Source organism: Euleptes europaea, chromosome 10 (assembly GCF_029931775.1).
Source record: "Euleptes europaea isolate rEulEur1 chromosome 10, rEulEur1.hap1, whole genome shotgun sequence".
Classification (NCBI taxonomy): domain Eukaryota; kingdom Metazoa; phylum Chordata; class Lepidosauria; order Squamata; family Sphaerodactylidae; genus Euleptes; species Euleptes europaea.
In genome coordinates this window covers 37,022,655-37,043,129 of record NC_079321.1, presented here as the reverse complement: position 1 = coordinate 37,043,129, position 20,475 = coordinate 37,022,655, and the positions used below count along the sequence as shown (strand labels likewise).

Genomic DNA, 20,475 nt, shown 5'->3' with positions numbered 1-20,475 from the left:
AAATTTAATTAAATGATTAACATGCTTCGGTATAGAGCTGCAAAGGGGATGTCAGTCAAACAACTCAAATGCTTTTTTAAAAACAAATTGCTCCCTACTTCTTTTATGAGACATTTCTCCCATAGGCATGTGGGGAATTGACTGGAAGTCTTCTATTTAGAATGGCACATATTCTGACTTTTATTCAGGCCATTTATGCTTGGTAAATTGGTGTTTGGTTTGCCGCTCCTTTGCTGCACAGTTTTCTAATGCGAGGTTTCAAATCCCTATGCATGGTGGTACTTTGCCCCACAAAAGCTCATGACATTCCGGAGTTCTTTGCCACAATGAAAAAGTCTTGGGTAAAATGCGGATGGTCAGAGTCCCTCCCCCACAGCACACCCAAGTCTTTCATTGGCTGTTTCCCCCCCATGAAAATCACATCACCTGCCCAGATGAGCCCCTCGCATAGTGCTCAATTACGTAAGACTAGCAGGCAGGACATCCCATCACGTTTTATTTTTTTTAATTGTAAAAGTTAAAAGTAGTGATATAATGATAATATCAGCAAACAAAAAAGCCCCTCAGCAACCCGACACCCACAATTGACCGTGGGCAATCCTTTCTGTAAATGTTTTCTGATTCAGTGATTTCCTTCCATTTCAATGCCAGCAAGCTTACCCTTTGGCAAGTCCCCCCCCCCCCGGTCGAGGGCGCCACAAAAGAAGCTTCCCGTCCTGACCCTGGACAACCGGCAGAGTGGCCATTGTAGTTTTGTGCTCTTATTCAATGTTCTTCATCTCTCTCTGCCACCACTGAAGCTGGAATCTCAGAGTTTTCCCAGTAAGAGGCTGCCACAGGGAGGGAAGGAGGAAAAGCTGAAGAATGGGGAGCAGGTAAAGGTAGGGTGTGTTGTGGGTGTTAAGGGGAGAAGGAAGCAGAAAAAGGGAAAAAAGGAATGAAATGCATCTCACAAGTGTGTGAAGGTTCCCCACTTGTTCTGTTATATTTTGGGAAATCGTGGTTAGATTGAGAAACTGTTCCTTGGGTTGGATCCAACTTTCTGCCCATGCAAAGCATTTCTGTCACTGGAAAAGAATGCTCCTACCACCCTCCTCATACTGCAGCCCCCTAATGTCCCTGAATGCTGTTTCTGGGGCCAGGAGACCCTCAGGAACATAATGAGAGGCAAGATGAGGGTTTGCAGCAGGAAGAGAGAATTTGTGAAAAATATATCACTCCTTCTGTTAGTGGAAAATTGTCTGGATCCAACCCCTTATGTAGTTCATGTGTTTTTTTCAAGTTAGCTATTGTTTGGATTGTCACTGTATGCTATTACTGTATATGTATATTTAGATAATAAAATTCAACAGATTAAAACTGTAAGTACATGAGTACTATATTAAGTCTAGAGTGCTATGCAGACTTTGAGTAACTTATTGGAACTTACTTCTAAGTAAATATTGTATATTATATTTTTGAGCTCATTCTTAAATTTTTTTTAAATCTCCACCACTTAAAAATATACTTTCCTCTTTAAATGATGCTATCCATGTAAGATAAATCACCACAAGTGAAGTATAGATGGGCTTTTATGTACTTTTTCCCTTGAACGGTATTATGTTAAAATTCCTACAATAGCTTTTGAATTTTGAGATGGTCTTTTTTTTTCATTAGGAAGAGTGAGCAAGGGAAATTAGTTTGCCCTTCAGTCTTTGAAGCTTTTTGATGCATTACACCTACATTCTGATGATAAAAATCAAATACTACACTTCAAATAAGTAGAAAACTATCCTTTCATATTGTCTTCCCAGTTGTTCCCTTACATTTTCATTTTCCGAACCATGCTACTTTTAGTAGCCAGGCTTTCAGTGAGATGCATTGAGTGATTTGACTAAATGAGATGGGTTACTGGTATATCACTACTTGTTCTCCTGGCCTGGATATTTTCTTTAAGAATACTTCTCTTAGGAAATTGACAAATGGATCCATAGACAGTGGAAAGTTAGCATAATTTAAGGTCAGTGGGTTTCTGAAAAAAGAGACTCCTGAAAGAGGGAGAAAAAAAACACTCTTGAAGTCTTACTCAATATCTCACTTTTGACTATGGGAAGTTGTAGCACTGCTGCTAAGTTTTAAAGGTTCATAAAAAATACTTGCATGAATTATTATTTCTGTGGTTTCTTCTTACAGAAAAGTGCTCCATAAGAAAACAATAACTGTATATACATATATGGTATGTCACATGAGCCCAGAGTTATGATTTTCTTATGGAGCGCTTTTCTGTAAGAAGAAAACGTACAAATATATTTTCTTTCAGACAGTTAAAAAATATTGACGACAACACTGTGAGGGGTTAATGAGCTGGGGGGCTCCCTTGGGCCTTGCTGGGTACCCCATGGTCTGTCCTCTGCTGAGGTTGTGTGAGGAGGGGCGGGTGGCAGGCTGGGACATCTAACTTGGGGTGGACCATCAGCACCCATGGAGAGCAGCTGGAGGGTGTCAACCATATAAGCGTGTCTAGAGCTGCTGAGGTGGAATCCAGACACACAGATAGGAGCACAAATTTAGGATGGGGTTACTTATTACAGTAATACAGACACAAAAATGATCAATTTCTGCTATCAGTCATAGCAATTAAGTATAGTAAAATTGCATTCTAATAGTGAAGTTAGCCAAATCTTTGAATATGTAAATCTGGTGACTGGCGCTGTGAACAAACAAGACAGATCTTTCTGTAAAAGGGTCCCAGGTTTGCAGGAAAAAAATGTGAAATCTGAAACAAAACAAAATATTGGGGGGTTTAAAAACCCCAAAATGCTAAAAGGAGCACCTGTAGCTTTAAGCAATGGATTCCCTCAGTGGCTGTTGCTAGGCAACCACAGCATTCCAGATTTCAGTTTCTGTGAGGCAGGGGAGGGGGCAGGGCCCTATTTTGTCCTTTGAGGGAGGACTTACTGGGGCCATACCTAAGGTTACCAGTTCCAAGTTGGGAAATTCCTGGAGATTTTGTGTAGTCCAAGGAGGGCAGGGTTTAGGGTGAAAAGAAGCCTCAGCAGGGTATAATGCTATAGAGTCCCCCCTCTACAGCAGCCATTTTCTTCAGAGTGACAAATCCCTTTTGTTTGGAATTCAGTTGTAATTCCAGGGGATCTCCAGGTCCCACCTGTAGGTTGACAAACCTAGGTCTGGCAGCAACCTCTGGGTGAGTTGATACCTCACAACTTGCATGACTCAACTAGGCCCAGCTGCTTGGTGTAGCAGTTAGAGCTTCAGAGCAGGGACTGGATCTAAGAGACCCAGATTTGAATCCCAATTTTGCTGTGGAAGCTCACTGAGTGATTCTGGATCAGTCACTTACTTTCAGCCTAACCTACCTCACAGAGTTGTGTGGATGAAAAGGAGAGGAGACTAACAGCCCATTCCTGAGAATGGGGCCGAAAGTTGTTAGGAGGGGGCGTGACCTCGCCGCTGGCGTAAATGCATGTAATCACGCATTTACATGCATTCACGCTGGCGGCGAGGCCAGTCCCAGCAGCAGCCAAGCACCGTGAGTCCGCGCCTCCCACCTCTGCCAGCGTGGCCTCTCCATGGTGTCTGCAACGATGTGGAGAGGCCACGCCAGCGCAGGGGGGCGTTCCGAGGGGAGGAGCCACTGGTTAGGTGGCTCCCTATCCCCTTTTGGCCACTTCCACCGGTGCCAGGAATGGCGGAGCTTCACCTGCTTTTTAGCAGGCGCAGCCTCGCTATTCCCTATGGCCCCAGTTAAACCAAAAAAGCCGCAAAATGGCTTTTTTTTGTTTAACGACGTATGGGGAGTGGCTTAGGAAGAGGCACCGCTTTGCCTCTTCCCCACCGTCCCTGTACGCATCAACTCAGGAATGGGCTGTAATCTAAGCTGCTTTAGTCCCCACTGTGGAGAAAGACTAGTTTTCCAAGGCAGAGGCTGCAGGGAAGGAGAGGAGTCAGATAATTGTTCCTTAGTTGGGGGGCAATAGACTAACTCAGTTGCCCCTCTAAAAATGCAAAATCAGTTAATTGCTAGCCATAGTACTTTGTGAACTAAGAGAAGAGAAGGATGAAAAATGAGTCCTACATGTTTTGTCCATATTTTTAGCAGGCCTTATTACAATGGGAACACTCTTAAGAGATGGTTTCACTGCAGATCCCCTGATGATGCTGTGTATGAAATGTGTAGGAATCTTGGAGTAAAATAAATTTTATTTTCCCAATGCACTATTTTTTTTCTGTTCCTTCATTTTCCATGTGTGTGGCCTTCTTTTATACACTTCAAGAACTATTGTCATTTCTTTTCTTTCTGAGGTCAGCCTTCTTGTAGCAGCAATGCACTGTAATGCTTCACCGATACGATGCACAATATCACAATGTCCCTGTTTAGAGTGTACTTTAGTAGTTTGGTCTTCCTTTGCTATTCTTTCATCCTTTCATTATATTTTCAGGAACTTCCTGTTTTTTGTACTTATTGGGATTTCTCCTTCTCCATTGTAGTCCTGAATCATTGACTTAACAGTTAGAGCCCATCACAGGTTAGCCGGGTATCTTCCAATCTCATTGATCGGGTTTACTGTTTTAGACATTGTGATTTATCTTGAGTTAATGGAAAAACACTTGAGTCTAGTCAGTACAGCCACCATGCTGAGCATACCCTGAGCATATGAAACATTATTTAGTGCCACTATCTGTGTTACTCTTTTCCCATTTATGTATGCTATGACATTAACAGTTCTTTGCTTGACATGTCACAGGTACAAATTATTACACTCATACTGCTGAATGCCTTCCAACACATATACAAAGGGAATCAACTGGATGTAATAGTTGCTAGTATAACCTGATAAAAGCTCTAGAAAGCACAACCATTTTCAAATGGATCATGCTCATTTTGTGGTGTGCATATTCTACTATGGCTGTGCTTTCCATAACCAATTTTACTAACATTCATTTTTTAGAGGAATTTTTTTAATACTTTGAAAGAAAGAGCTAGAAACAATTAAAGGGAAGAGCTGTGGTAGATTTATTTTGCATGTCTGTGTCTGCGTGTTTTGTGATGCTTTTTGTTGGGGTTTTCAGGTTTTCTCAATCTGGGGTGTTTAGATCCCTATTAAAAAAAGGAAATACAGAAACACATCACAAGAAGACCTCAGGTAATTTTTGTTAGTTTAACTAGAGGACCTTCTGAACAAGCAATTGAACCTGTTCATCTGATAGAAACTTCCAGCAGTTTCAGAAGAGCTAGTGGCCATGAACACATAAAATATCTGAGTACAGACAATACAGGACGTATGGCATAGGATTAAACACAGAGTCTATGAACATTGCAAACTATATGCATGTGTGTTTGTCCGCACGATCAGATGGGAACTCTCACATTTCCCTTTGGGCAGGCAGAGTGTATTCTAGGTTGAATGAATACCGGTGGGCAAGGAAGCACAATCTTGTTACCTTCTCTATATATCTTTCCTCTGCACCGATTTGTTACTGGTTAAAACAGATAACTTGTAATGTGAAACCATTCCCCAGTTGGAAAATCTTCATCTCATTTTAACTTGGGTTAGATTCCATAATTATTTTGTAGTTTTAGGTGCTCAAGGCAGAGGGTATGGCTCAGTGGTAGAGCATGCAGAATGTCTCAGGACATGCCTATTTATTTAGTGTAGTTAATTTTAATAGGTTTCTGTCCCACCCTTTCCTGGCACAAGCAGCAACCGTAATATCTTCACTTCAAAGGATCCAATAGGAGGTGACATCAAAAACATCTTCCTGAGACCTGGAGAGCTGTTAGTAGTCAGAGTAATACTGACCTTGACAGACTAATGGGTTCACTCAGTCTATGGCAACCCCATGTGTTCATGTATCTGTTTGCAATATGATACGAGGTTCACTTCCACTAGTCTGTAGTCATCCGTCCCCAGATTCCACAGAAATAATACTTGGGAAGGGGGAAGTAGCTTGTTCAGAATAGTATAGGCACTGTGTAGGAATCATGTTCCTTACAGCTTCAATACAAAGACTATAATGGCCAGAAGGAAATGATGGCCAGGAGATGTAGAATGTATAGTTGCAAGAGAGATAAGACTCATAAGGATTTCATTGATCCGAAATAAGGAGTGTGGTATAGTGATTAAGATGGTGGTTAGGAGCAGTGGACTCTAATCTGGAGAACCAGGTTTGATTCCCACTCCTCCACATGAGCAGCAGACTCTAATCTGGTGAACTGGGTTGATTTCCCCACTCCAACACATGAAGCCAGCTGGTGACCTTGGGCTAGTCACAGATCTCTTAGAGCTCTCTCAGCCCCACCTGCTTCACAGGGTGTCTGTTGTGGGGAGGGGAAGGTTATTGTAAACCGGTTTGATTCTTCCTTAAGTGGTAGAGAAAGTCGGCATATAAAAAACTAACTCTTCTCTACTCAAATGCCATCAGCAGATCTACTTGATATTGTATAAAAAAACTATGTGGAAAGCTAGTATTAAATATTATAATGTAAGGATTCTTATATTATAATGTAAGAATTATAATGTAATCTAATGTAAGGATTATAACGTAAGTCTATTGAAGTTAGCTGGGTGGAATAATTTCTGCAATGGGAGTATGCATGCCTAGAGTGGACTGTAGATTCTATTTTTCAGTTGTGTTGCACAGCGGAAAAGATGCCCCCCATTGTCTTACATTGGGGTATTTTATGGTTTTGCATGTGTGTAATTATTATTTTTGTTCTAACTTCTTCCACTCTTTTCTTATGCACTAAATGCCTCAGGCGTGGCAAGTATTTTCATCTGCTGTTTTCCACATCAGAGCTCTCAAGGGTCAGAGATACTAGTGGAATCCAGATCACACATCCTTCTAAGAATTCCACTATTCTTTTTTGTGGTTTCAGATGTTCGCCTTCCTTTATAAATATCAGTAAAGGAAAATGTAATCTGTGAGGTGCCCCTTTGCACTGAAGAACTGTTTTATAAGTCCTCATTTCTTGATTATCGAGCTTCTTTCCTGGTTGCTTTCACCAGCTGTGGTATTTAGCGGTCCATTCCACAAACAGATGTTAATTTCATTCTTTGACAGCAATTGATTTGATGTGAAAACACTTCCACCTGTTACAGACTGCATTCTCAAGAGCAGCATTATTAAATTCCTCTCTTGTTTTATTGGTGAGCCAATTAAAACCAGTTGATATTATTGAAGCTGAAATAGCTATTGCTCATTACCTCCTCTAAATAAGCAATGGCTGAATAATTAACTGATAATACACATTGTAAACCATTTTCAGAGTTAATTATTTCTGCCCCAATCATTTAAACCATTAATAAGTTTGATGTCCAGTTGCATTTGAGGGAAGGCACCGAGAGTGATCAATTTGAGGTAGGATGTCCTTTTTCTCTGTTAAACACTGTGTCTAAGAACATACCATGTTGTTTATTTCCCATATTAAGAGGCCAGTGGATTGGGCCTATTTTCTTTTCCTAGGAAGATTGATTTTCTTCTGGAAAATCTGAATTGGGACTTCCTGGAATATTATATAGCAAAGATTTCTACATGTGAAGGGTAATGAACTGCAATGAACAGAATCTTTGGGAAATTAGGACCTACTGTGTAGTCAAATGATTGAGAAGACTGTGTCATTTCTGTGTTCTAAATGATACATGCGAGCTTGAGAGAACAGAGATTAGGGATTTCACATTCTGTGGCTCTGAAACATGCAGTGCAATCATGCAAATTAGGAAATATTAGAATTACTAAATATATCTCAAGTGTGGGGTTTTAAATTCAAATATACAGGGCCTTCCTAAATCGATGTAAATATGTGCCATTTCCCTGTACCTGTAACTGTGAAGTGGTAGGTGCGTGGTTTAAAATAATAAACAGGATGAATGCACATTTGTAAACTGAGTTTCAGGAAAACTTGGATTTTAAAAAATCTATTGTGAATTTCCAGACTTTAAAAATGACCTTGAAAATGGCAGAAATTATGCAAATGTTCCCACAAGTCAGTTACCCTTACCCAATGGCATGATCATGATGCTCTGCACAAACTATGTCCATCCACTGTGGACCACACATAGATGCCTTAATGCTGCAGCAATGGATCCAGCTTGTGCCCGAGCAGTGGTCATTAGGTCTTGGTTCTTAAGGCCCAACTACATGTTACGTTTGGCAAGTTGGGTTAGGGTTTCCCAGGCACAGCTCTCTTTCCAAGCTGAAACAGCCCATAAAGGAACTGCAAATGGAGTATTCCATGTGTGTGCAGCTCTAAAATTATGTAAATAACTTCTTGCTGGGACCACTCAGTTTGGGAAAACAGTGGATGAGAAAGCAGAAGCCTCTCCTTCCCTCATGCTGCAATTCCAAGCTGAATTAATTTTTTGGGGGACTTTAAATAAGCCATTCCCCACAGTTCCGTGTGACTGCAGGGAAAGTGAGTTGGATCTGGGGAAACCCCACCGAACTTACCAAAAATGCAATGTGTACTTTAGTCCTTACTTGGCTGCATCATTGGGAAAGTACCAGGGCTTTGATATCTCTGACCCATGGACCTGATCTGTATTGATTCTGTGTATATTATATACAGTCACCCTTCCAAATGTGTTTCCAAACCCTGGTTTGGGCAAGGCTGGTTTAAATTGACACTTAAAAATACTCTCAGTTACACAGAGTAATAACCCATCACCTAAACTTATTGTACGGCTGCATCGCAGGGGAATCATACATTTTCCTAGATAAATGCAGCTTCATTCTTTATACCTGATTAGCATCTTGAAGGTGGTTGTCAAAATGAGGAGTGCTCTCCAAGATCTGGTCTATTAGATTTCTTGTGCTGCTATGCAGTTAAAAAATGAAATTCTGAACTCCAGTGGTGCTTATAAATAATTTGGACACAGCTAAAACTGTGTGTGAAAAATTGTGCTTTCATATTCTCTAAGTAATAGTAAAAAGACGAGTAGCGGTAACATTTCACTTCAGTATATGCATATCATGCATTGATGGGATCCCTGTATTTTGCAATGTGCAGAGAAATAGAAAGAAAAAGCTAAAATAACAGACACTTGTAACACTTGAGCTGTCAAATATCTTATTAGTTGCTTACTTTTGATCAGCTGCTGCAGCTGGCTTTCGCTGTGCCGTTTGTTTGCAATGGTGTAATTATTCTAAATTCCTGACCTGGATAGCCCAAGCTAGCCCGATCTTGTCAGAACGTGAAAGCTAAGCAGGGTCAGCCCCAGTTGGTATTTGTATGGAAGACCATCAAGGAATACCAGGTCGCTATGCAGAGGCAGGCAGTGGCAAACTACCTCTTGCCTTGAAAACCCTATGGGTCACCATAAGTCAGCTGTGACTCGACAGCCAAAAAAAAATCTAAATGATACATAATTGCAATAACCATAAGCTTTTGTCTTATAAAATGTGACTTGGTTGATTTTTACAGAATACACATTTTCTGGCACCCAATCCATCAAGGGAGATCAACATGGAAGGATGTTTTTGTACAATATCTAACACACAACTAATTAGCAGAGGTGGTGATTGACTCATGCAGTCATGGGCACCACTATAATGTTTCTTAATTAAAATCTTGGAATAATAAGGAAACATATATGTGTGTGTGTGTGTGTGCATCTGTATGTATACAGACACCCACACTCAGACACATATATATTTGTAACAAGTATCCTCCATTTGCAAATATATAGTATTACTTTTTGTTTTTCATTAATGCCAAAATAAAAGACACTGTGCTGGATACTCAGTATATTTATGCAACAGATGGCTAGAACCTCTGTGTACCACTCCAAAAAGTTTTCGCATAGAAGTAACTACAGTCAGTCAAAGTTTCATATTGATTCCAGAATTTAGAATGTGCCTTGGACACATCTGACATACATGATGTTTTGGAACATATATAGGCCTAGCTTGGCATTCAGATGTTCCTTGAGCATGCTAGGTCTTGCTGTGCATATGAATTAGGGTTGTCAGTGTCCGGGTGGTGGCTGGAGATCTCTGGCAATTACAACTTGTCTCCAGGTAGAAGAGTTGGTTTTTATATGTCAATTTTCTTTACCTTTTAAGGAGAATCAAACTGGTTTACAATCTCCTTCCCTTCCTCTCCCCACAACAGATGCCTTGTACGGTAGGTGAGGCTGAGAGAGCTCTAAGAGAACTGTGACTAACCCAAGGTCACCCGGCTGGCTTCATGTGTAGGAGTGCGGAAACCAACCCGGTTCACCAGATTAGAGCCCACTGCTCATGTGGAGGAGTGGGGAATCCAACCCAGTTCTCCAGATCAAGTCCACTGCTCCTAACCACCGCTCTTAACCATTACATCACGTTGGTAAAAGAGATCAGTTCCCCTGGAGAAAATGGCTGCTTTGGAAGGTGGACTCTATGGCATTATACCCCAATGAGGTCTCTTCCCAAAACCTCACCTTCCCCTGGTTCCACTGCCAAAATCTCCAAGAATTTCACAAACCAAAGCTGGCAACCCTAATGTGAATCCTACCATGATAATAACATTATTGTTGTTATGCTGTTATGCTGAAGGATTCTGTGCTTGAATAGCCAGGTACATTCTTGGCTAGGGCAGGATTTCAACAGTCCACCTGTAAAATAAAGATGCTATCTAGAAATCTCTAATTCATTTCCTACAGAGACCCTCGTTGGGTCATCTAGTAGGATTTTTTAATGAATAAATACATGAGATGCATTAAAATTAGATACACTTTGTCCTCAACCATTATGTTATATGAACAATGACAGTATTTTAAAAGAGAAAAGGCACAAGTATTTTTTACTAAATCATAAGCTAAAATATATGAAACTTAATTTGTATTGTATGCTTAATGATAAAGGTACTGTTATAATTAAGTCTGTGGTCTTAAGAATGCTTTCCTGAGTGTAAGCCCCACTGAATAAATGAGTACTTACTTCCAAGTAGACCAGCTTAAGATTGCACTGTTAGGCACCAAAGCTTGTCACAGATATATTATTTTTGCCCATCATATATTGTAATGTTGATAGACTTTGCCCTCATGCCCAAGGTATGAGCACTGCTTTTTATCCTATCTTGTTTTTTATAAAATATTTATTTCCCCCCAAAACATCCACAATTCTTCCCTTTAAAGAAAAACCTAGTGGCAAAGAAGGACTTTGATTAAATTCATAAGTGTATGATCATCTCATCTCAGTTGGGGTGGGGGGAGTTTAATCTTGTCATTCTGTTTACAGAGAGAAGATAATATCCCCAAAGATGGTAAATAATGCTAGTTTACAAACAAGATAAAAAGGTCTTTTTGCATGAACTGCCGAACAGAGTACATAAAAGCTGGAAACAATTGAATGGGATTTATGTGAATATTCTTGGCAAACCAGAGGAAGCCCATGTTAAAGCTGAACAGTAGAACTTTGTAGAAGTATTCTCAAACTTCATAAAGTTCACACTGTTCTAATCATGTAGATCAAAAGGTATATGAGTTTGAATTGAGTACAAAAAAACAATCCTTGCCAGTTTAAGTAATTTAGCAAAACAAGTCTAGGGTATGAGCAGCAGCAGCATTATTATTATATAGTTTCAGTACAATTCATCCAAGCAGTCTTTTATACTAGTGGTAACTTTAATGCCAAACTGTCTTTCTACCTGAGACATGTTTCATTAAAATCTTATCAGTATGTGCAGGAGGAAGCTATTTCTCTTCCAGTAAGCTGTCAAGGAGGGCAGGTTTAAGTATAATGTGGACGACTAGCTCTTTGACCTGGGAGACATTGTCAGAAATTTCTTGCTAGCCCTGGAAAAAGGATCCTCAGTACTAAACATGGAAGTTGTCAAAGAGCTCCAGCCAGCCTCCACCAGCTGGGCTGCTTTGGTTAGGTGTGTAGGGTGATCAAAAGTTTCCCAAAAAGCAAAACATTAAACTCCGGGCTTCCACCCCAAGTTCAATGAGTAGCTGCCACCAACTCTGGACCAAAAGTTAAGCCTCCAGGCAAGGGTCCAGAGTAACCCCTGCCAAGCTTCAGATTCAGTGTGGTACTTTCCCTGCCAGGCTGAGACCTAGCCAGGGCAGCTTCACACTTCCCAAAATGGGTTTAACAATTATAGCATGGTCACTTCAGATTCAGGCACTTCAGATTCAGCCCTGGGGACTCACTGAAACCACTAGACACTTCCAATAATAATAGGCTTAAGATTTATTTAAAGACTAGCTGTACCCGACCACGCATTGCTGTGGCCCAGTCTGGTTAAATGGAAAAGAAAGAAAAGAGAAAGTGCATGTTTCTAATATGTTTAATCTCACAATGCTTGTGGGTATACAATATTTTTTGTGGTTCCATTGTCTGTGCAGATATAGAGATTGTCTGGTTTGCCGACTCTAGAACACGCAACATATAATTGTCCATGTGAGAAGCAATCCGTGTCTAGATCTAAACCGCACAATTCTAAAGATTGGCTCTGAGCTTTGTTGATGGTGATTGCAAACGCCAATCGAATTGGGAATTGCAATCTCTTAAATTGAAATGGCATATCCGATGGAATCATAGGAATGTGAGGAATGAAGACATCTTCACCTTTGAAAGGTCCTGTCAAGATTTCCTAGTTGCAGTTTGCCACTTCTCTGGTCTCATGCAAGTAAACCGAGGAATAAAATCTAGCTAGCTAGCTAGGACTTGACGTCAAGCATAATGTTTGTGGATTTTTGGTCCAGTCTGAGAGCATCCCAACCACATTTGCCCCCGCAACAAGATGGCAAGACCTTTGTACACAACCTCTTTTGAACCACTCCTTTTGCTTGCCTCAGGTTTCTCCGTCTTCTACATAAAGTGAAGAAAAGTAATAGCACTAAGAACTGATATGAAAAGTTAAGAAGCTGATTTCTATTTGTTGCCATCTTCTGGGCTTGGAGTAGGGGTCACTGGGGATGTGGGGGGGAGGTAGTTGTGAATTTCCTGCATTGTGCAGTGGGTTGGACGATGACCCTGGTGGTACCTTCCAACTCTGTGATTCTGCAAACTGTTTTTCTGAAGTCCATGAAAGCTCATGGTGAGATGGAGTGTATTAGAATCAAATAATTAAATACAGGTTCATGGCAGCTAATTTCATATGCAGGTCCAACAAATAGAGATGCTGCTGATCATATGACATTCTAGCTTGAAACTCAGCTGTGCCACACTCGAGTATTACAAGGACAGCTAACACTTACTTAAGAGCTCTTCTGATAAATAACTCTAAAGCAGTCCTTTTCATGTGTGCACATTATGCACAGGAGATGGGAGCTTTTCTTTCTGGCAAGAAATCTGATAGCCTCCCTTTTCTTTGCTTGCCCTTTAATGCATGAATATTAGAGAGATCCTGCTGGAATATGGGCAAGGGAGGAATATGGAGGAAAAGATAATCAAGGCTCGACTTTAATAGGAAACCCAAATGTTTCCCTTTCCTTGATCTGCCGTAGCTTCTCCTAAATATGAAAGTAAGTGAAAGTGCAAAACCAGTGAATGTACTTGAGAGAGTGAGCACCATTGAACTGGGAGGAAAGGACATTCATAATTTGGCTCTTAGATTCATGATCTGCATGAGGCTGACTTGAATCCAAGGAGAGACAGGGAGCTTGCCCATCTCCAGCCTTGATCCTGTGTATGATGGATGAAACAACATTGAATTCTTCCAATATATTTCTGCTATTTAATTATATTATGGAGATGCAGGCCTGTAGCCAGGAATGTTATGGTAAAGGAAGATGAGTACACCAAAAGGGGAGGCTATTTAGTATAGTTTGTGTTGCTTTAACGGCCAACAGATGGCGCTGTTTTTCAAAAAAGCATGTTTTTACCTGTCACAGGTGAAATAAGCAGGTTTTTACCTGTCACAGGTATATAAAAACACGTGCATATTCGAATGCAACGTTGTGTCAAAATTTCAAAGCAATCGGTGAAGAACTTTCAGAGATTTAAGATTTTGAACAAACAAACATTTACATTTTTATTTATATAGATAGATTTGTGCTCGTTTACAGGAAGATAAAAGTTACGTGAGGCATTTAGCACAAAAACAAGAAAGCTTCGGTATTCTAACTACACATTTCAGTTGAAAAGGCAATTGGCATAAAGTTAGGCAAATCAGGCAAGTAGGTAAAGCACATAGGTGATGCAACAAGTTACCAAGGTCCAAGAGGTTAGCATCTGGATGTCAGCAGGCTACTCCCTTCAGTCAAGCATAGATTCATTCTGAGGCAAAACAAAGTTTGATTAAAGGTTTTAGGTGCGCCCACGCACCCTGAACCTCCATGATTTCTGATTCTCAGGTGGATCATTTTATCCCTTCCATCTCACTGGCCAATGGCCATCTAGCCAATCAGATAGCTAGGATATCAATTAACCCAGGATTAATTTGTCATGTCATCTCTGGTCACGGTGTTAGGAGCTGACTCGCATTCTGCAGTTATGCGAGCCACCTGGAAAGACTCAAACTCAGAGATAACGTTTAATGGTCCCATTTGTTGCCTGGGGGATAAATTGCTCATTGCTACCCCCACAGTTGATGCCTAGCTGTAAATTCAGGGCAGCTCTTATCTCTGGTCCTCCGACCTTCGAAAGGTACTTTCCAAAACTGAAAGCACATTCCACAGTGATTTGTGAGAGGCCTGTTTTTGCTGTTTCAGCCCCCAAAGTTTAATTACCAGAGTTTTAATATCAGATCCTTAGGCCTGAAGCCTGAACCATTGTTTAATAAGAAGGAAAGCAAAGCGAAGCAGGGTGCTTTCCTTCACAGAAGTGTGTGCAATATGCATGAGACACTATTGCTTCTGAGCCTCGTATCTGCTGATAGAAAGTCTGTGAATCTGTGTAAAGCAGTATGCAAAGATTCAGTTGCATTCCCACAATGTCTTAGATCAAAAGAAATGTGCAACTAGTTCCATGTGCCGAAGAAGGGTTTTAGCTTTTCTTTCTTGATTAGCATCCCTTCATATTGCTTGGCAAACCATTTTGGTTTTGAACTGAGAAGCGTTTCAAAACAAAACTGTGATATGGCATGGGTACACATCTATAAGCAAGAGAGGGAGGCAAAATCTAATTATATCTAACTCTAGAGCAGCAGTAAAGTAGTTTCTTGGATCCCAACCAATGAGTTCAATTTTTGTTGTTGTTCTGCTTTTAGATTATTGACTCACAATCATGCACAAGAATGATGGAAAGGTGAATCAACCAAAAAAAAACCAAACCTGTTATCAAGCTTAATTAAAAGGCTAGGTTCATATTTACATGCACTTGTATTTATGTACAGTGGATGATTATTACATACCATGAGTACTTTTTCATATGCTGTAAGGGACACATCCATCAGAGTCATATTTCTGTATCTGGATGACAAGTACTAGAATAATTTCATGTGTTTGGCGAATGAACTATGGAGTACTCAAGATGCTGGTCAGACCAGGGCCATGGACTAATGGTTATCAATGGACTCTACCAATCTTTAATAATGGTCAATCATTATTAATAGTATGAATGAAGTCCAGTGATGGGGCAGCATTGCAACTGTCAAGATGCTGATGCTGATGATGATTATAGCACAAAAATCCAGAGGTGAATTTGAAACAGTGCTCAAAGGATTGGCTCTGGAATCTATTTTCAGTATTACAGTGCAACAGTAAATAATGAAGGAGGCACACATATGTTTATTTTCTTTTTCCTTATGCAGAAATAGAAAAAGGTGGCTGTGGCGATCCTGGAATTCCATCCTATGGGAAGCGTACTGGCAGTAGTTTCCTGCACGGAGATACACTTACTTTTGAATGTCAAGCAGCATTTGAACTTGTGGGAGAGAGAATGATCACATGCCAACAGAATAACCAGTGGTCTGGCAATAAACCCAGCTGTGTTTGTAAGTTCTATCTTGTTGTTGTTATTATTTTTAGAACTTTATCCTATTATCCTATTACCTTTATCCTATTACCTTAACCAATAATATGTTCTATACCAGGGGTCCTCAAACTTTTTAAACAGGGGGCCAGTTCACTGTCCCTGTTGGGGGCCAGACTATAGTTTGAAAAAAATATGAACAAATTCCTGTTCACACTACACATACTTTATTTGTAGTGCACAAAAAAATAAGAGAAACAATGCAATATTTAAAACGAAGAACAATTTTAATCAACATAAACTTATAATATTTCAATTGGAAGTATGGGCCTTCAAGCAGGGGATTATGCCTGCAATACTGACAGGCCAAAGAGGGCAGCACTCTTTTCTCATAAATGCTCCTGAAGTTGCCTTTACTGAACGAGACCCTTGGTCCATCAAAGTCAGTATTGTCTACTCTGACTGGCAGCAGCTTCTCTTTTACATCACCCACTACCTGACCCTTTTAGCTGGAGATGCGGGGAAATGAACCTGGGTCTTCTGCTTGTCAAGCAGGTGCTCTACCATGGAGCCCCCAAACAGGCTTGTGGACATTTCCCTGCTCAAGTTTGCTACAGTTTTTCCCCGGGATGAAGCCTGCCCCGCTTTAGCCTATCAAGACCCGAAGGCTCCGCTCCGTTGGGGAAACCTCGCCTGGCTGTTGAGCTACTGAGGGGGTGGGAAGGCAACCCCTGGCGGCTTGAGAGCAGGGCCAGACTCGCTCCGGGGCCAGCTCGGTTTCAATCCTGCGCAGGCTTCAATTCGGAAGAAAGTTCCACTGCAAAGTTCGGGGCTTCGCTTTCCAGTGAGGGTTGGCTGGGATCCCGAGGGGTCGTGTGGTGTTCCCTATTCCAACCCCTTCCCATCCAGGCTTTGCTTTCACGTAGGCACGCCTCGGCTCAGCCTCGAAACGGTGGTCCCTTCCATAGCCCAAAGTGTTGCGGTTGTTGGCATTTGCAAATGGGCGCCCCTCAGCTCTCGGGAATGCCTCCGCGCCAGTTTCCTCTCACACTCCCACCCCACCCGGGGCGCAGGCAGGAAGCCCGAACCGGCTGCCTGCGTGTCCTCCGGAGTTGCTGCCTGCTTTGGAGATCGTGCGCCAAGCGAGCTGCGCAGCGCCGGTGGGAGGTTGGACGGGGAGGGCAGCGACCCTCCCGGCCCTCTTCCTCCTCCTCCTCCCCCCCTGCTCCGGGGGGAGGTGGGTGCAGCGCGTCCGAGCTGGGAGCGCTTCGCCGGTCGCCGCCGCCTGCCTGCCCGCCCCCTCCAGCCGACAGCTGCCTGCCTGCCTGGCTCCCCCCCCCCCCGCACCATGCCGGGGCTGCTGCTTGGGTGGCCCTCAGCCACTGCGCTCGGTGCAGCGCTCGGTGGGCTCCTCGGTGCAGCCGGCCGATGCCTGTTCTTCGCGCCCGCTCCGCAGTGATGAGGAGGCAGGGCAAGTGGCTGGAGTGCAGCGCCGCGGCCGCCCCGGGAGAGGGGCCCTCCCGTGTGTAGGGAGCTGGGAGGAAGTGACCGGTCGTCACTTCCTCCCAGCATTACCTTGCGGCTGCAATTTTTTTAAGGGGCCGGGTTCAGAACCCTGACGGGCCGGATCTGGCCCGCGGGCCGTAGTTTGAGGACCCCTGTTCTATACCATGGATCCCAGCATGTTGGCCGTAGGCACCAAGTACCTTCCCATGTGTTACTGGTGTCCATTTGATTCTGCCACAGTACACCTCTTATCTGAAGCAAAGAGGTAATCCTGGCTTTCTTCCACCTCACTGGAACAGAAGTTGCTTTGGAAGAGGCACCACATTTGGCAGGGAGTGTCTGCCATAGAAGAAATCTTGGCTAGAAAATGCCCAATATTTTGCAATTGTTACCTCATTGCATCCTTTTTACAATTGATTCCATTGCCAATGTCAGCCATTTTGTGGTAGCTCCCACCCTTTTTCCAAATTCCAGAAGTGCCCACCGGTTCATCAAGATTAAAGATCCCTGCACAGTAATGCATATGAAATGTCCCTGTGAGGGAGGAAGGCTACAAGAGCCACACATGGGCCCCGAGTTTAAAAAATGGCCAGGATGAGGGTGAGGCTGAAGCAGGTGGGGTGGCCTCCCCTTTCCCAGGGTGGAACCTCATAAAGAAGGGGGAGAGGGGAGGAAGGACTGCAAGGAAAGGAGGCTCCCAAGTGTGGGCCAAGGAAAGACTTTTGGGCAGGTGGTTTGTTTGAGGAAGGAGGAGAGAGAACTCCCAAGGAAGAAAGAAGTTCTGGGACTGGAAACAAAGAAGACCAAGTAGCAGAAAGTAGTTCCAGGCAGAGCTATTCCGTAAGGGAAGCGGGACCAACAGTCAAGCTCTAAACCTAGAGAAGGGACTGTTGACTCAAATGAAAGGAACAGTACTCCTTAGCTATGTGTAGAAGAGAATAAATAAAGGGCTTATGGCAGTTGTTGATGAAGGTGGGCCAAAATAGGAACACCATGTGATGGGCCCCCTGAGGCACTGTTGAGCACAAGGGTGACAGTCCCATTTGCTTGGAAAATATCTTATAATGTTACAGGATACTATCTGGTTCTGTTTTTGCAACTTTGCTCTTTTCAGTACGTTATAACGATTTCATATCATTTTCTTAGATTTCATGCCCTATAGGACATGTATGTAGTGGTTAGAGGACAAGTGAAATATTCCATAAATTTTTTTGGCCTTTGATGAAATGCTACCATCAATGGATTTAGAAAGAGACATTCTGTATCAGTCTGCAAAAGGTTAAAAAACAACATATGAACTCTCTATGATGCATTTAATAACCAACTCTTTTAGATGCATGCAGTAACTCTGGATGCCAATACATAGATATGATTCATGAGTTCTTTTGTTTTAACAGCTTAATGACTTACAGTCTTAAAGCCAATTTGTTATTCCTTTGAATTTGGATTTTGTAGCGATACAATGTGTATTTATTGAATGGGTGTTTATTGAAAGAGCAATGAAAGACAGTGTTTTTTTCACATCACACTATTTTGGATAAGAAAATGCCTGTTTAAAGGTTTTGACTCTTTTAACAACTTCTGCTTCTTTAGCATGGTCTTTAAAATAAATACGCATTAGAAATATTTTTACTTATAATGTCTGCCTTACAAGACGGGTGAAAAGAACAGGATCTTGAACATGAAGTGTTTTATATTCTTGAAACGTTTTATCTAAATATGCTATATTATCATTATTACTATTATTACAAGTTGGGTACATGCCAAGAATCATGAGAGGGGGTGTTTGGACATCCCTCCCATGATTCTTGGCATGCACTCCTCTTATAATAATATTAACAATGACAATGAAAGTGTCGCCCCTCCAGGATCTTGTAAGTACTTAGAGGCATGAACAGGCTCAATTCATCCATATATCCTTTTTTCCTCCCACTATGCTCAGCATTCTGTATCTCATGGGCCATATTCACAGTCTCCATAGGACTGATTTGGTTTGTTTGCCCCTTCCCATTTTACTTAATTTACAAAGTCATATTTCTGCATATCAGGGAGTCCTCCAAGTGTGTAAAAAAATCCTAGCTTGTTGGTAGATGGGCTTGTTTTTCTACTTTCATGATGTCAATTTAATATTAGATACAATTATGATAATCAAATCAATATATCTAATTCTCAACATGATCCCAACTGTGGATCTTCAAATCCAGAGACTAGGGCCATGAACAGACAAGGCAAATCTTTCTACAAACCTAAAAAGGCCACAGGTTTGCAGAAAAATCTGAAATCCTGATCCCACTGATTGGCAGCTATTTCTCTAATATGTTAGAGAATTTATATACAGCAGGGACTAATATTACAGAAATATCCTTGGTACAGAGAACCTGAATCAGTCAACTGTGTGTATGTGTTAAGTGCTGTCAAGTCACTTCCGACATTGCGACCCTATGAATTAATGAGCCCTGACCTGGATAGCCCTGGTTGCCTGATCTCTTCAGATCTCCAAAGCTAAGCAGGATCGACACTGGCAAATATATGGATAAGAGACCTCCAAAGAATACCAGGATGATGACACAGTGGCAAATGGAAATCACCTCTTAATGTATCTTGCCTTGAAAACCCAATCAGATTGTCGTAAGTCACTCATGATTTGATGCCAAAAAAAAAAAAAATGAATTCATGACCTTCAAAACATCCTATCGTTAACGGTCTTGCTCATGTCTTGCATATAGAAGGCCATGGCATTCTTTATTGAGTCAATCCATCTCAAGTTGGGTCTTCCTCTTTTCCTACTGCCCTCAACTTTTTCTTAGCATTATTGTCTTTTCCAGTGACTGTTGTCTTCTCATGTGACCGTACAATAGCCTCAGTTTGGTCATTTTAACTTCTAGGGAAAGTTCAGGCTTGATTTGATCTACAACTCACGTATTTGTTTTTTTGGCAGTCCACGGTATCTGTAAAACTCTCCTCCCAACAGCAAATTTCAAATAAATCAACTTTCTTCCTGCCAGCATTCTTCATTGTCCAACTTTCACACCCATACATACCAATGGGCAATACTATGGCATGAATTATTTTGATTTTGGTTGCCAGTGGCACATCCTTACATCTAAGAATCTTTTCTATCTCCTCCAT

At 41.7% G+C, this 20,475-nt stretch overlaps 1 protein-coding gene across 1 annotated transcript in view; it reads left to right on the top strand.

Moving 5' to 3' along the window:
* CSMD1 (CUB and Sushi multiple domains 1) overlaps window positions 1-20,475 on the top strand; it is a 439,588-nt gene that overhangs the window by 108,125 nt on the left and 310,988 nt on the right. Inside the window, exon 7 of the mRNA XM_056856290.1 lies at window positions 15,680-15,862. Within this exon, the coding sequence (XP_056712268.1) occupies window positions 15,680-15,862 (183 nt within the window). The remainder of the gene's footprint in view (window positions 1-15,679; window positions 15,863-20,475) is intronic.